Below are 13,953 nucleotides of genomic sequence, written 5' to 3'. Positions count from 1 at the left end.
TGCTGTTTTCGAAACAATCGCAATCCCACAATTCCCTGCTTCTTTTTCCTCCACACCACTGAAGAAGAATCAAGAGACAGCATGTTGGTGGAATGGTTAAATTTATTGAAATATAGCATGAGATCTGCAAATCAAGAGCCAATTATTAAGCAAGGGCTGCTGAGTAGGAATTAGAAGGGACTCAGGCATAATACAGATTGTCTCCACAACCTCCCAGCACTATAAAGGGGAGGAGCACCGCACTCGCATCCCCTGGGCATGTCCACTGCTGCATACAGTAGCTTTCTAGCCAAGAAATGGCTGTATCTCCCCAGCTTTGCCTGGTGAGCCTTGAGGTATGTGGAAGCTGAGCATATTCATCATGGCCCCACAGCGAAGTGTTCACTCTAGTCTACCTGTCCATCCCTATAGATGCCCCAGAGCCTGCCTCAGCCTGTAGCTCAAGGGGTTGACTCTTGTGTGCCCACAACCTCATAAACCCTCAGGGTGGCCTAGTATGTCCTTAAATTGTTCTCCTGCCTCACACCAAACACCCCAGGAGGTGATCACGTCTTTCTCAAGGAATTCTGAGAAGGGCCAAATTTTCTCCAGAAAAAAATATTTGCTCACCATAACCTCATACTTCAGCACTTGAACCTTAACAATGGTCCCATTCATGCGTCTTGTTCAGAGAGTAGCCACGACACCTCATATTTCTGCAGTGGAGGACGGGTGATTTCCCCCCGCCAAACTTGACAGTACAGTTTGCTTTGTGTGATCTCATCCCTTGCCCTCCTTCCTTATCTAACCTATATTTTATTTTTCTCTGGGGCACATATTTTGGGATATCTGGGCTTTCTTTAGAGATGTGTGGGCAAGATTGCCTGGCAGACACTCTTAGATTTTAAAAGGTCAATGAATAGTTGAGCTATTGTGCATTTATATAGGAGCAGCTCTGTATATAGGAACAGGACTGACTGCAAAAAATGTAGGACCATGCTGCCTACAATGCTTGCGAGGCCAATTCGGAAATAAATAATAAAAATGAACAAGCAACAACAACAAATCAACCATGAGCCAGGCAGGAGAAGGCAAAAGAAGTGAGATGAGAGGCATAAAGTCTGATTTGTGAGGAGTCTGTCTGCACAAATTTGGCGGTAAGCCGACAATTCAGCAGGGCTATCTGCCTGTCTTCATATTAGAACAATTATCAATAGCACAATACCCATGTCAATTGACAGATGTTTTTAGAGTAGAAATGAAAGGCTTGAAATTGCTACTGACAGGTATACAACTAGATTTGGCAAAGCCTTCATGGACAGCCAGAGCTACTTTTAGAAAACAGCAGATTTTGCAGTTGTGCATAATGTTTTTGTCCATTCTATGCACTATGTAATGTGTTAATTATAGATTATCTGTATTAGGCTGAAGTATAACACAGAGACGTGTGTAGCGCTGTGGGTAAAACCTCAGCGCCTAGGACTTGCCGATCGCATGGTCGGCGGTTCGAATCCCTGCAGCGGGGTGCGCTCCCGTCGTTCGGTCCCAGCGCCTGCCAACCTAGCAGTTCGAAAGCACCCCCGGGGGCAAGTAGATAAATAGGGACCGCTTACCAGCGGGAAGGTAAACGGCGTTCCGTGTGCTGCGCTGGCTCGCCAGATGCAGCTTGTCACGCTGGCCACGTGACCCGGAAGTGTCTGCGGACAGCGCTGGCTCCCGGCCTCTAGAGTGAGATGAGCGCACAACCCTAGAGTCTGGCAAGACTGGCCCGTATGGGCAGGGGTACCTTTACCTTTACTTTATAACACAGAGACTAATATGGAAGTCCTGTCTGAGGGACTCCTATCCAATCCTGAGGAGGGGAGGCAGTTACTGCAGCTTAAACAGCTGTGCCAAAATTTCACTTGGCTGCTCTGCAGCCTCTTATCACAAGCATTTTCTCAAGACCCATCAGACTTCTGCTTGCTACACTGGATTTATTTTAAATCATTTATAGCCTGCTCTTCATCACTAAAGACACAGAGCAGCATCCACTAACAATCATAGAACTCATGCCACCCCCCAAAATTAAGGGGGCTCAAAAGTTTTAACTGCTCTCCTAAATAGAAGCTGTGAAGGTCCTATTTGGGTCTACTGAGGTAGAATATTTGAGAGGTAAAGGGGCCACAAACAGAAAATGCCCTTTTGAGGATTGTCACTTTATGGTAGGGATATCAGTGGAAGGCTTCAGTTCTTGGGCAGGATTATGTGAAGGTTCTGGTATATGGATCATAACAATTCCATATATATATATAAATGGTTGTGCTGTACATGAACAAAACCCATTGTAAATAAACTTTCCAACCTTGTGTTTGATTAATCTGTGAGTTTTGCAGCTCAAGTAGATGGCTCGCTTTCTTTGCAAATAAATGCTGGCAGGATTGTACCCAGTTTCCTTAAAGCATCTCCAGATAATCAGTGAATGGATGCCTGAACTGTGTTTAGTTCCTTAAGTTCCCATATAAAGAAATCAGTAAAATACAGTATACACTCTACATGCAATGAATAAGAGGGCATAGCTGTAGCATTATTAAACCCTTTGAGGAGAAGTGAACAGTGTTGAAGGAAATAACACTCAAACTTTAAAGAACTCAAATAATATAAAATAAAAATTTAGGCTAAAATCCTAAACATACTTATTATGGAGTAAGCCTTACCAAACATAGCCAGTTTTACTTCCAAGTAAGCATGTACAGTGGTACCTCAGGTTACATACGCTTCAGGTTAAGAACTTTGCTTCAGGATGAGAACAGAAATCATGCTCCAGCGGCGCAGCAGCAGCAGGAGGCCCCATTAGCTAAAGTGGTGCTTCAGGTTAAGAACAGTTTCAGGTTAACAACGGACCTCCGGACAAATTAAGTACATACTTAACCCAAGGTACCACTGTATCAGGTTGAATTGAAAGGGTTATTGAAACAACAGTGTGTTACTGTGCATGCGGAGAGGATCATCTTTCAAACTCTCCCTGGTTTCATCCTCAAATTGGCAGGAGTAATTCCAGTGACTGCCTCATTTTAGAAATCTTTTTGAAACCTATTACAAACCAACAAAAAATCTCAAGCAGCACAAGTACGGAGGAGAGAGAATTTATGCCACTCATTACCAATCACATCACAGGTAATATTCAATAGCCCACTCGTATCACTTGATTGACACTCATACCTTCACACTGCTTATATGTGGCAGCCACAAAAGCAACAGATGTACTGTCTGTGGGGGGAAATAGCATTTTCTATGGTGATGGTTAGATTTATGTCATGCCCTTCCAGCACACTTGCATTTCTCAGGGTGGCTTACAGAAGATAAAAACAATAAAATCAAGATGTACAAAACATTGCAAATTCAGTGGTTCAGCGTCCCTTCAACAAAAGAAATTAGTAATGGTTGGTTGGTTGTGTGTTTGTTGCACTAAAATCTGATTGGCTGGAAAAGCCACTAGTGTAATGAAATAAAAAATAAGGACAGATATCAAACCAGTCATTTTTTTTTAATTAAATCTGCAGGATCTTACTACACACAACAAATTATTAATATTGCCTAAGTTAATAAAATAGCTGGACATTTTCCCCCCCACTTAACATTTGTATAGAAATGAGTGGTGATATTTCTCACACTCAATGGCAGCGAAAGGCCTATCCTAAATTCTTGAAATGATTGCTTAGCATTGAAGATTGCAGTCTGGCATTAGTCACATGCCATTAAGTCCCACTGACCTCACAAGTACTTAAACGTATAAAATAGGGTGCATCTGATGCAGCATTGCAGCAAAGGGTTGTACTTTTCATTCTCAAATGGGAAAAACTGGTTTCCATGCAAAAAGAAGCATTCTTTCCACATCCAGAACTTAAAAGAATGGGAGCCCCATTTTCCTTGCTCCCCTCCCCACCTCCTGACATTACCCCATCTTGCACTAAAGTTGGGAACATGGTCTCAATAGCGCAAACAGAAAGGAAGAAAATACCCCAAACCCATTTCGTTGCACAACCTAGTCTGCAAGTGTCGAAGCCATAATATCGGTTTACATGTCACTACTATATTTCCAGTCAAGAGAATCCATTGTTATTTTATATTGTTTCTCCAGCTTCCACCATCACTTCAGAGAATGTCAGTTTTATCACCAAAGCATGACTGCTAACAGAAATCCACCTGCCTGCTACTGTCCCAGTCCCCAATCTGCAATTGTACATGATGAGGTGCCTGTATATTCAGTTGTATTCCCCCCTTTCCTTAGACAAAGCACATAGATGTTGTGAGTGATAATCTCCTCACCACAGCTAGGTATTTGTGTCACCCATGAGATGGATTTGGAGACCATGAGGCACAAGTGAGCTATATCATCCCATTGATCTTAGTCCACTCATAGATGTCCTGCTCACAGACTATGTCTGAGTTGATGAGAAGGTATCTGTCACCGACACAAAAGTGTTTCTGGCAAGCGGCGCACTTGAAGCATTCCAGGTGGTACACTTTGTCTTTTACTCGCATTGTCATCTCATAGGCCCGGATCCGCTTGTCACAGGAGGCACAGAGACCATCTTGGCCGAAAAGCCTTTAGAGAGGGGAAAAGAATTCAAGAACCTTCAGGAGTCAGATTATCAAATGTATTTCTAACTGCGTAAAGTACAAGGAATGTTGCTTGCTCATTTGGCTGCGTTTTGTGAAGGCAAAATAGATTTGTATAGAAGGACACCCAGAAATTTGTGAAGGGAGAAAGGGTAATAGAAAAGGTGAATGAGGATTCTAATGTTCTCGCGATGATTGCCAGTTAGTATTTTCCTCCAGTCTGTTGATTGAAATATTGGCTTTTTCTTAATATGGATTTGTAAGCAATCAAGATGCATTTGTAGGTTCTAATAAAAGCATGTTGAAGTTCATAGAACCATTTTAATAAAAATGAGTTACAGCGGATTCTGTGAACTGCTAGAAATTCTAGTTCAAATCCAAAAGTTTTATAGGATCCTTTATTTTAGCACAGGCGTAGGTAAAATGTTACCCTCCCGGTAATGTTGGATGACCACTTCCATCAGAACTGGCCAGCATGGCCCATGGTCAAGAGATAATGGCAGTTGTAACCCAACAATTTATGGAAGGCACCATGTTGACTAAACCTGTTTTAGCATATTGCAGCCTCATGAAGACACCCCCATAGAGACCACCATTATGGTGCTATGTTTTCAAAGGTTTATCAGTGTAATGTGCAAGATACATATTGATAGCATGTGCTTCCAGATAATTAATTAATTTAGGCTACTGCCTGCTGAGTTTGCAAAAATCTAGTTTAACATTCCAGTAGATGATTATATATTGTACTGGGAATCAGAGGCCAATATAAATTTGCAATGTTTTTTGCAATCGCACACATTTCAGAAAGGGCTTGTCAGTTTCCAACGCTGTGCTCATCATACAAAAAGCAGACTGCTTGGTTTTTGGAATACAGTACAATCCCTAGAAAGAAAACTGTCGTCATTTCCCTGGCCTTCCAGGAGATGTCACTGTTCATTGCTTCCTAGTCACTGTAACAATTACTACATATGGATTCTTTTTTTCTTTTTTTTAAGGTGGCACTAAAGAACCACCTTGGGATGCATCACTTGTGATAGTGGATTAAAAAGAGGAAGAGGGACTGTTTTAAAACACACACACACACACACACACACACACACACATGTTCCAGGCAATGTAGGCTTTTACATTTGAATTACAGATGTGGGAAATGCCAAAGCCAATTTAACGGCCTGTGTCTATGAAATTCTTCATTAGCAGACACAGATAATTAACACATTATGCTGTGAAAAGACGGAACACATCCAATTACAAGGCACAGAAAATGCATTAATTTAACAGCCCATATTTTCTGCCATTACAGTGAGAAAATATTCAGCTAGTGGAAATAGGGCTGAATTCTTTTCAGGATGTTGCACGTACACTGGTGATTTACTGCATATTATTACTTTACGCAAATGCAGTCCTACTCAAGCAAAACTGCTACTAGAAAAAGCTCTGAAGTGGGATAATTGGGTAGGTTAGCACTTTATTCCTCCCCATTGCCCACTGACACACACACCCCTGTGAATTTTTGAGGATGCTAAATACATCTAGCTATAAATAAAGTGTTTCTCCCCCCTCATGGCTTCATGGAATCATACATATGAAGTACAAAAGTGATGGCAAACAATCAAGATTCTTGATTTGTAGAAGAACATAGTTATTCTTTTATTCACAACTAACGGGGGGGGGAAATTGTTGATTCTATTTTTAAAAGTAGAAAATGCAGACAGGATCCTAAGAAAAATTAACTGTGTGTACATAGTGTCTTATGAATAGTGATGGAAGGATCCATCAATTCCAATTTTCTTGGTTCCTGATTTTTCCAATCTTAATTCCAATTTTCCACATTTCTGCAGCAATTTGTGACTTTTTTTTAATTACAAAAAAATCTTCATGGAAATTATCCAGCATTTTAGAGTATTTTTTCCCCTAATAAACATATTTTGTATGCACACATTTTTGCAAGCAATTTCTCCTCATATAGTGCACACACATACACACACACACAATTTTCAGTTATATTTTCAGTTAAATATTCATTTTTTGCACATTTCCCCCTAATGTATGCATTTTTGCACACATTTTTTGGTTAGATAACTGCATCACAAAATTTGGAGAAGTGTGAAAGAATGGCTGTGCTTGAATTCTCATATTGTTCCAGAAAGTGTGGAATTTGATAAATTTGGCTTTAAATATGAATGCAGCTGACTTTCTCCCCCATCCTTAGTTATGAACACTAGTTTTACATCTCTTTACAGTTCATTCAGCCCAAGGTTCAGGAAAAGCACATGTTTAAGTGCCTGATGTTAAACCTTTGGACTGGTAATGTGCCTACCTGTGATGCTGGCATAGTTCTTCCTCCCTTCCCCTTACCATGCCATACTGTGTCTCAAATATCAGTAGTCAGCCTACAAAGTGGAGCCATGCATAAGACTGGACAGCAATTTGTGGAGAAGGTTCTTGTGAGCCTGGAGTTCTCCCCGCCTCCTCATTTTAACTGACAAGGAACTTATCCAGACTTGGCTTTGAGACTAGTCAGTTTCCAACTACTGTGTCTTATACCTCTTCTGTGCAGACTGAGCCCAGATCTTGCACTAGAGTTTTGAGCATAGACCTACCTTCATTTTTAAAAGGAAGGAAGGAAGGAAGGAAGGAAGGAAGGAAGGAAGGAAGGAAGGAAGGAAGGAAGGGTGGGTTATGTTTGGTGGCTGGTATACCTGAGATAGTCTCTTCGGCACAGTTTCCTGCCCAGTTTATAATATAGCCGCCTTCCCACTTCTCCAAGTCTGCACCCGCATAAGTCACAGCTAAGGCAGTCTTCATGCCAGTACTGGTCGATGGCTTTCAGGAAGTAACGGTCCCCAATGTTCTGTTGGCATCCTCCACATGTTAACAGGGAAGGGGGGATTTGGAGCACCTCATCCACTGGCTCCCTGGTGGAAAGAGACATCCTTTAGAATACACTAATCCAGCCAAACCAACCAACTAACTCATAGTCTAATCAGAAAATCTTCAGTCTTATTTTTCTCCCGTTGTTAATTTAAATTAATTTAAATTTTATATACTGCCCTTCATCAAAAGACCACACAGTATTATATGGATGTTATATTAAAACATGACATGATATCCATACAATACAAAAGGTAAAACAATTACATAAATGCAATTCATAATAAGAAATGTACAGTAAAAGAGACACAATTTCATCCCAGCAATAAACTCTACAACTCAACCCCTATAGAATACAGAGTCTCCTAACATATGTTATTGTTTGGTTAGGGTTATGCGTACAGGGTTTAAAATCCTGAGAATCTCATCTCTTTAAAATAAAGTTTCTGTTCCTTAAGAATGAAAGGTAAGTGTGGAAAAGTAGGAAATGCTTGCAGAAGCCTCACATTCCAGAATGTAAGATCCCCAGTGGTAAATGGACTTGGTGACCTGCATAGCTAGCAAATGTATGGAGGGAAAGCTCAATTTATATAATTTATACTAATGTAAATTCTAGCCTATTTCAGTGAATAATCTTGGAATGAATATATATGCTGCCCTAACGTATTTTCTTTTAGTTAATGTAATTAATTAATTTTAATTAATTTTCAATATTTAATATACCAACAAAAATGGGAAAAGAAATTGTTTGGATTACTTTTGCTTTGGTCCAAATTCAGTCCAACATCTATTACAAATAATATCTACGTACAGCTGTAATTAACACACTGCAAACTTGTGTCGAAAAGGATTCCCCACCCCCACCCCATGAGTGAGAAATAAGATATTGGTGTGCTTAGGAAAACAGAGATTTGCATAATTAATTTAAAAAATAAATAAATTATGGGGCAGTCCCTTAAAAAATGCCCAGCAAGGAATGAGCATGCTCAGTAAACATAAAATGATGAGTGCAAATTCCAAAAGAAAACAGAGTTATAGAATGCCCTACTTTTCCACCTTATGGCATCCTGGAAGATAGTTTCACTAGCTGGCTGGCACACTGAACTATAACACCTCAATGAGGGCCAATGACATACTTCAACATTTTGCTGTAGGCCCTCCTGCTAAATGCCCAAAGGGAGTCCATACATATCAGTAACTCGTAATAGTTCCTGATTCCAAGGTAGAACCACTCTGTTATTGAGACTCAAGACCTCCTTAAAAGTCACTGTAGCCTAAAAAATTGGAGTGCACCAGGTTGAAAAGGCTAATTTAAAGCAAGGACATTTATCTTTTGCCCCTGCCTACATAATGAGAGTGCTTTTCAGATGTTATACCTGCACCCTGAACCTGACCGCAGCATGGGAGATGGTTTTGTGTCAATGGCCCCACAGTTAGCTTTGCCCACCTGATTGCCTTATAGCAGTGCCTTCCAATGAGCTCATCAAAAGAGTCCACTGTCCAGCTGTAATATTTAAAAAGGTGCAATGGGCAGAAGTATCTTCAAGGCTTCTCCCCATATGCATTTGTCTGTGGACTGAAATAGGTTTTTTTTTAAGTTATTCAGTCCTGTACTAACTTTAGTTTATAGGAAAGAATAAATAGAACACTTTGAGTCTAGGTCCTTATGCCATCAAAATGGCACCATGCATGCATCAGGGGAAGGTATCAGCAGCCTCAGGAAAACCTCTAGGTTTGCAGAAGTCAAAGCATCTTCAAGAGAAAAGAAAACACTTAGGGCTGTAGGAACCACCTTCCCAAACAATGGGCATGGAATGCTTACTGATAGTTGGAATCAGCAGGTCCTGATTGTTAATAATAGTCATCTTTTTTTTTCAGAGACCGCTAACAAGAGTAACATCATATACATATGGGAAGATTCAGCTCCAAATTATTCACTGTAGCATGGTATTCTCAAGAAATAATGCACTTTTCACCCCAGGGAAAAATATTATTTGGGACTGGGGGCAGGGGCGGGGACAAGGTAAAATAATGACTGGATAAAATAAGAGAGAGGAGAAAAGACATTTCATAATGTAAATGTATTATCTCCCTGAAAGCTTCTTTGTTCCCTGGATATTCCATTTTGCAATTGCTGTTGAGAATTATTCCCAGCAAAACGCCAGCAGCCTGCACAGTCAGCAACTCACAGCAAGATATTTTAGCACATGTTTAACCTTAAGCTCATAAACATTGCCACGGAGGAAAAATAAAACCCTCACATTTTCAAAGTTAATCACGTGATTTACTGGCTTACATTATGCCTCTTGCTCAAACCATTAACAACGTTCCTTTTGCCTTTTTGCTCAGGACAGTTTTTATGCTAAATAAGTTCATTTGAGTCTCTCTCTCTCTCAGAGATACCACTTACACTACATATGAATGATCATAATGCAGGATAAGCGTTTGGAACTAAATTCAAATGTACATTCTAGTCAAAGTAGATGCAACATTGGCCTCTCTAAGTGCAGACCACTTTAAGTCTGTAAAAAGGCCCAGTGGAACTTCTCACTTAAAAGTTATGTGATGCAGTGTTGCCAACAAGAGATAACTGCAATGTAGGCCTTGGCAAGTCCAAGATGTTCCCATTCCTGCTACCACATACCTCCCACCAGCAACTCCATAACCCCAGACTGGGTCCAGTTTGAGTAAAATCCTGAGGTAAAAGCCTTCTCTCCACTGCCCCAATCTTCAATGAAATCTTTGCCCACCAGCAGCCATCTAATTTGTCAGCCTCATATTCAACTTAAAACATAAATTAGAAGTGGGCAGTTTCCCATCCAGATCACAGTCAGATGCTGACTTCCAGTTGAGGCTCTACTCCTCTGAGGTAGTCTGGGTAGCCATATTCTCTCGGTTGAAGGCAGGCATTTCCTCCTTTCTCAACCAAATCTGTGTGACGAGAAGGCTATGTCTCACCCACCCTGCTCCTGATTTTTCTTTAATCCCTGTTTACCAACTGGTACAATAGATTCCCAAATGCTCACAATAATAACAGCTAAATTCTAAGGCCGCGAGAGGACTTATATGTTACACTCAAGGAATAAGTAAGCTGTGTTACTGTATCTTGCTAAGCTCTCAAAAGCAATCTCACAAGAAAGAAGAATTTAACATAATGAAAAATGATTCAACTCCCTCAAAAACACTATTCAAAGAAGTAAAACTTCCTCAAGTCGCATTTAGCTGAAAAATAAATACGGCTGCATCTTGTCTACGTAAAACTTGAAAGATGATCAAGTTCTCAAGGCATTTCATACTAATTCTTGATTTGCCGTTATGAAGAAACACCTCCTGATTCCATACCTATATAGCCGTGTGAGTTTGCTACTGAATTATTTCACTATTCACAGCTGTTATTTCTGCACACAAATCTATTTTAAATGATGTTTTAGCACACTAGTCTTTTATGGAGAATGCTGTCAGTGAAGACAGTAGCAATTTCTTTCAGAAAGAACAGAGGTTTTTGTTGTTGTTGTTGTTGTTCATGACAAGTCATGAAAGCAGCTATATATTTTAAAATGCATAGGATTGAGAAAAGAGGTGTGGGAGTTCCTGAACCAATACCCAGAAACTATCTCCAAGATATCCTACAAGTCTGCATAAACAGGTACAGGAAGGTTTTGGTTTGCACAACTGTTGTGCAGTTTGGAATGGTTCTTTAAGATCAGTTTCATGTTCTTTTATCCCAAAACAATGGGGGACTTTTACAATAGTGGGAGGAGGAAATGTTCATAATAAACTTTATGTTCTGGAATGCCATATGCCATAATGATACACTGAAAATAGGTGTTAGCTGAATCTCAAGCCCCCTCCTTTGCTGGCCGTTTTGAAAGATTAACGGCACAATCCTATACATGTCTACTCAAAATTAAGTCCCACCGAGTTTTCAGAGGATTGCTCTTAAATAAATGGATATATAGGACTGCAGCCTAAAATATGAATAAGGAGCTTTAACATAGCAGGGGGAAATAGGGAACGGAGCAACTGTAACATATGCACAATGTTTCAGTCGGTACATATGATATATAAGTCTCTGTAAAAGTATCTGAAGTGGATGAGGCCAACAACTGATTCTTACCACACTTAATATAAGAGTAAATTCAACAGAAATTAATATAACCTATTTTTCGGAAAGCAGAGACAGACTGGTCTGCAAGGCTTTCCAACTCTGATCAAAAACCTATGCACTGTTTTCTGCTTGTGGATTCATTTTACAGTATTTCGGTGGTACTTACAATACAATTCTAACCATGTCTATTCAAAAGAAGCCCCTATTGAATTCAAGGGTGCTTGGTACATGATAAGAGGGCTTAGAATTGCAGTCTTAAGCCGGTATGACCGAGCACAGAATCACATCTTTTTTTTTCTTGATACCTCATGAGAATAACTGACAGAAGAATTAAATATACACATATATTTAATTAAGTAGGGACATTAAAAGTTAAAATAAGATTTTCTTGCTAGAATACCACAAAGCTACTGTGGTCTAGACAAATAAAATATGACCTCCCTAAATAGAGACATATAGCTTGAATCCTACATCTGTTTACTCAGAAGTAAGTCCCACCAAGTTCAATGGGACAGGTAGGTGCGTAACCTTTAAAAGCCCAGTTCAGTGGCAGTGCTAGTGATACAGCAAATTAATCATCTCTACAATTATGTATATCTGCATTAGTTTGAGCAAGATCTTCATGGTAAGAAGTCTACTAGGAAATCCAAATTCTATACTAACTTAAACATTTATTTATTTTTACTTCTTTAATAGCTACTGCTGGGGTTGTGAGTGACAGCGACCACTCCCCCCTCTTCTGATCTCGCTTGTGGATCATGCACAGAAACTCTCTTGCTGGACATTTTGTTCCAAGTTTCAAACTGGTGGCTTGCATTATGAAAATGTGTAAGTTGAGCGCCAGCACACACGCATCTGATAACAACCTTGACCTTTCTAGTCTAATCAGCCAGTGTGTAGCCGGGCAGGGAGGAGAAGAAGAAAGAGAGGCACTGCAGGCAAACTTGGGCTTTGTACAACGGGAGTCTCCCAACCCCTATCCCTCTGAAGCCACTTTCATCAGCATCACCTAATCGGCAGGACCTGATGCAAAGGCGTTTGCGACCCCAAATGCCCGCTCCGTTCTCCCCTCCCCACTCCCGCCCTCAGCAGGAGCTGGATAGGAAATCTGGTGGCTCTGGTACAGTAATTGGCCTCCAACTCAAAATGGGGAACTTGCCTGTGGCTCTGGGTTTCAGTTACCATCCCTGCGAGTAGCAGGCAGGCTGGCTTAGTGCGAGCTTAATGAGATCTTGCCTAGTCCTTGCTGCACAGTCCATCCGTATTCACAACGTGATCGCGGTACAGGGACTGGATCGGGATGGGGAGAGCGGGGTCTCTGAAACACACCTAGTAACCTGGAGAAAGGAAGGTGCAGCCCCCAACGTATTTATTTCTGTCTCTCTCCAAATGGCACTTTCTCTTAAGCCAGCACTCATAATCAAAATAATAATAATAATAATAATAATAATAGTCATTATTATCTCTCCCCCCCCCCAACAATCCAGCCCCACGGATTGCCCAGAATCCGTCTCCATTCCAAGGCAAAGTTGGCCCTAGCTCTGAAGATGCGAAGCTGGAGGGGGGGGACGACATGGAGAGGAGGTCACTTACTCGGAGGGCTCGAGGCTTTTCCTTTCGATGGCCGAGGACATTGGCAGCTCCGGGGTCCTTTGTAGTTCGCCGGTGGGTTGGTCTGCGCCGAGATCTGCCCCTACAAAGGCTGCCTGCTCCTGAATGCCTGCTCGCTACCCGCGGCAGAGTGGCACCTCCGCCCCCCTCCCGCTCCCCAAGGACATTCGCAGGATTTCCTCCTGTAGCACCAGAGAGAGAGAGAGAGAGGTGGGCTGGTGCGTGCTGGATGCTGCTCCTGCGACGATGCCTCTCCTGCAAGCGAGCGCGCCTAGCTAACCCTTAGGATCTAACCTCCCATCCTGGCTGCGCCGACGCTCCTCCTGCTCAGGGGGCGCGAGCGACCGGGGCAGAGAGAGGCTGGAGCTGCTGCTGCTGCTGCTGCTGCTGCCGCCGCCGATTGCTCCGCGCCGCCGTCTCCCGAGCTGTCACTGCTGCTGCTGCTGCGTTGGATCCCGGAGTCTCCTCTGCTGCTTGCCTTAGGTTTGCTGCCTGGGCAGCTCCGGGCGCGCTCGAGAGAGGGGCTCCTGCTCCGCAGAGGCAGCTGCCAGCATCTCCACCAACAGCACCATCCCCATTATAGTCGAAGTTGCTGCTATTATTACCCCACTACTGCTGCTACTACTACTACTATTATTATTGAAGCTGGCTCCGCGGTCTGTCCTCTCTGGTTTCACATCCTCTTTCCTGCTCACGATTCAAATACAATAGAAGGAAATGACACTTAAAGAGACAGCTGTCTATTTCTTAACTGGGCTCCTGGGGATTCAAGCAAGCCC

The 13,953-nt window shown here is 41.8% G+C and overlaps 1 protein-coding gene and 1 long non-coding RNA gene across 3 annotated transcripts in view; one reads left to right on the top strand and one right to left on the bottom strand.

Annotated features, from left to right (window-relative positions):
• Positions 1-3,783, top strand: part of LOC309359069 — an 87,101-nt gene extending 83,318 nt beyond the window's left edge. Inside the window, exon 2 of the long non-coding RNA XR_014163713.1 lies at positions 2,896-3,783. This is a non-coding gene — a long non-coding RNA (uncharacterized lncRNA). The remainder of the gene's footprint in view (positions 1-2,895) is intronic.
• LMO2 (LIM domain only 2) lies at positions 3,590-13,953 on the bottom strand. Of its 2 annotated transcripts, XM_081892237.1 has the most exons (4): positions 13,653-13,953; positions 13,157-13,356; positions 7,284-7,499; positions 3,590-4,567 (listed from the first exon to the last, which is right to left on the bottom strand). In XM_081892237.1, the coding sequence occupies exons 2-4, from the start codon at positions 13,195-13,197 to the stop codon at positions 4,348-4,350; spliced, it is 477 nt and encodes a 158-aa protein (XP_081748363.1). In that variant the 5' UTR covers positions 13,198-13,356; positions 13,653-13,953; the 3' UTR covers positions 3,590-4,347. The 2 variants fall into 2 exon arrangements, with proteins under 2 accessions (XP_081748363.1, XP_081748362.1); XM_081892236.1 differs by having other exon boundaries at positions 13,157-13,953.

This window comes from Podarcis melisellensis, assembly GCF_964234715.1.
Source record: "Podarcis melisellensis genome assembly, chromosome: 1".
Classification (NCBI taxonomy): domain Eukaryota; kingdom Metazoa; phylum Chordata; class Lepidosauria; order Squamata; family Lacertidae; genus Podarcis; species Podarcis melisellensis.
Note: the sequence above shows the minus strand (reverse complement) of the source record. Positions and strands in the feature narration are given on the sequence as shown.

Bases quoted from the DNA above. Each gene is read 5' to 3' on its own strand.
- LMO2 (XM_081892236.1), bottom strand. From the start codon at position 13,197: ATGTCCTCGGCCATCGAAAGGAAAAGCCTCGAGCCCTCCGA. The intron at 7,500-13,156 runs GTAAGTGACCTC...TCTTTCCACCAG, and splicing joins AAAAGCCTCGAGCCCTCCGA to GGAGCCAGTGGATGAGGTGC. The intron at 4,568-7,283 runs GTATACCAGCCA...CCCTCTCTAAAG, and splicing joins TGCCGAAGAGACTATCTCAG to GCTTTTCGGCCAAGATGGTC.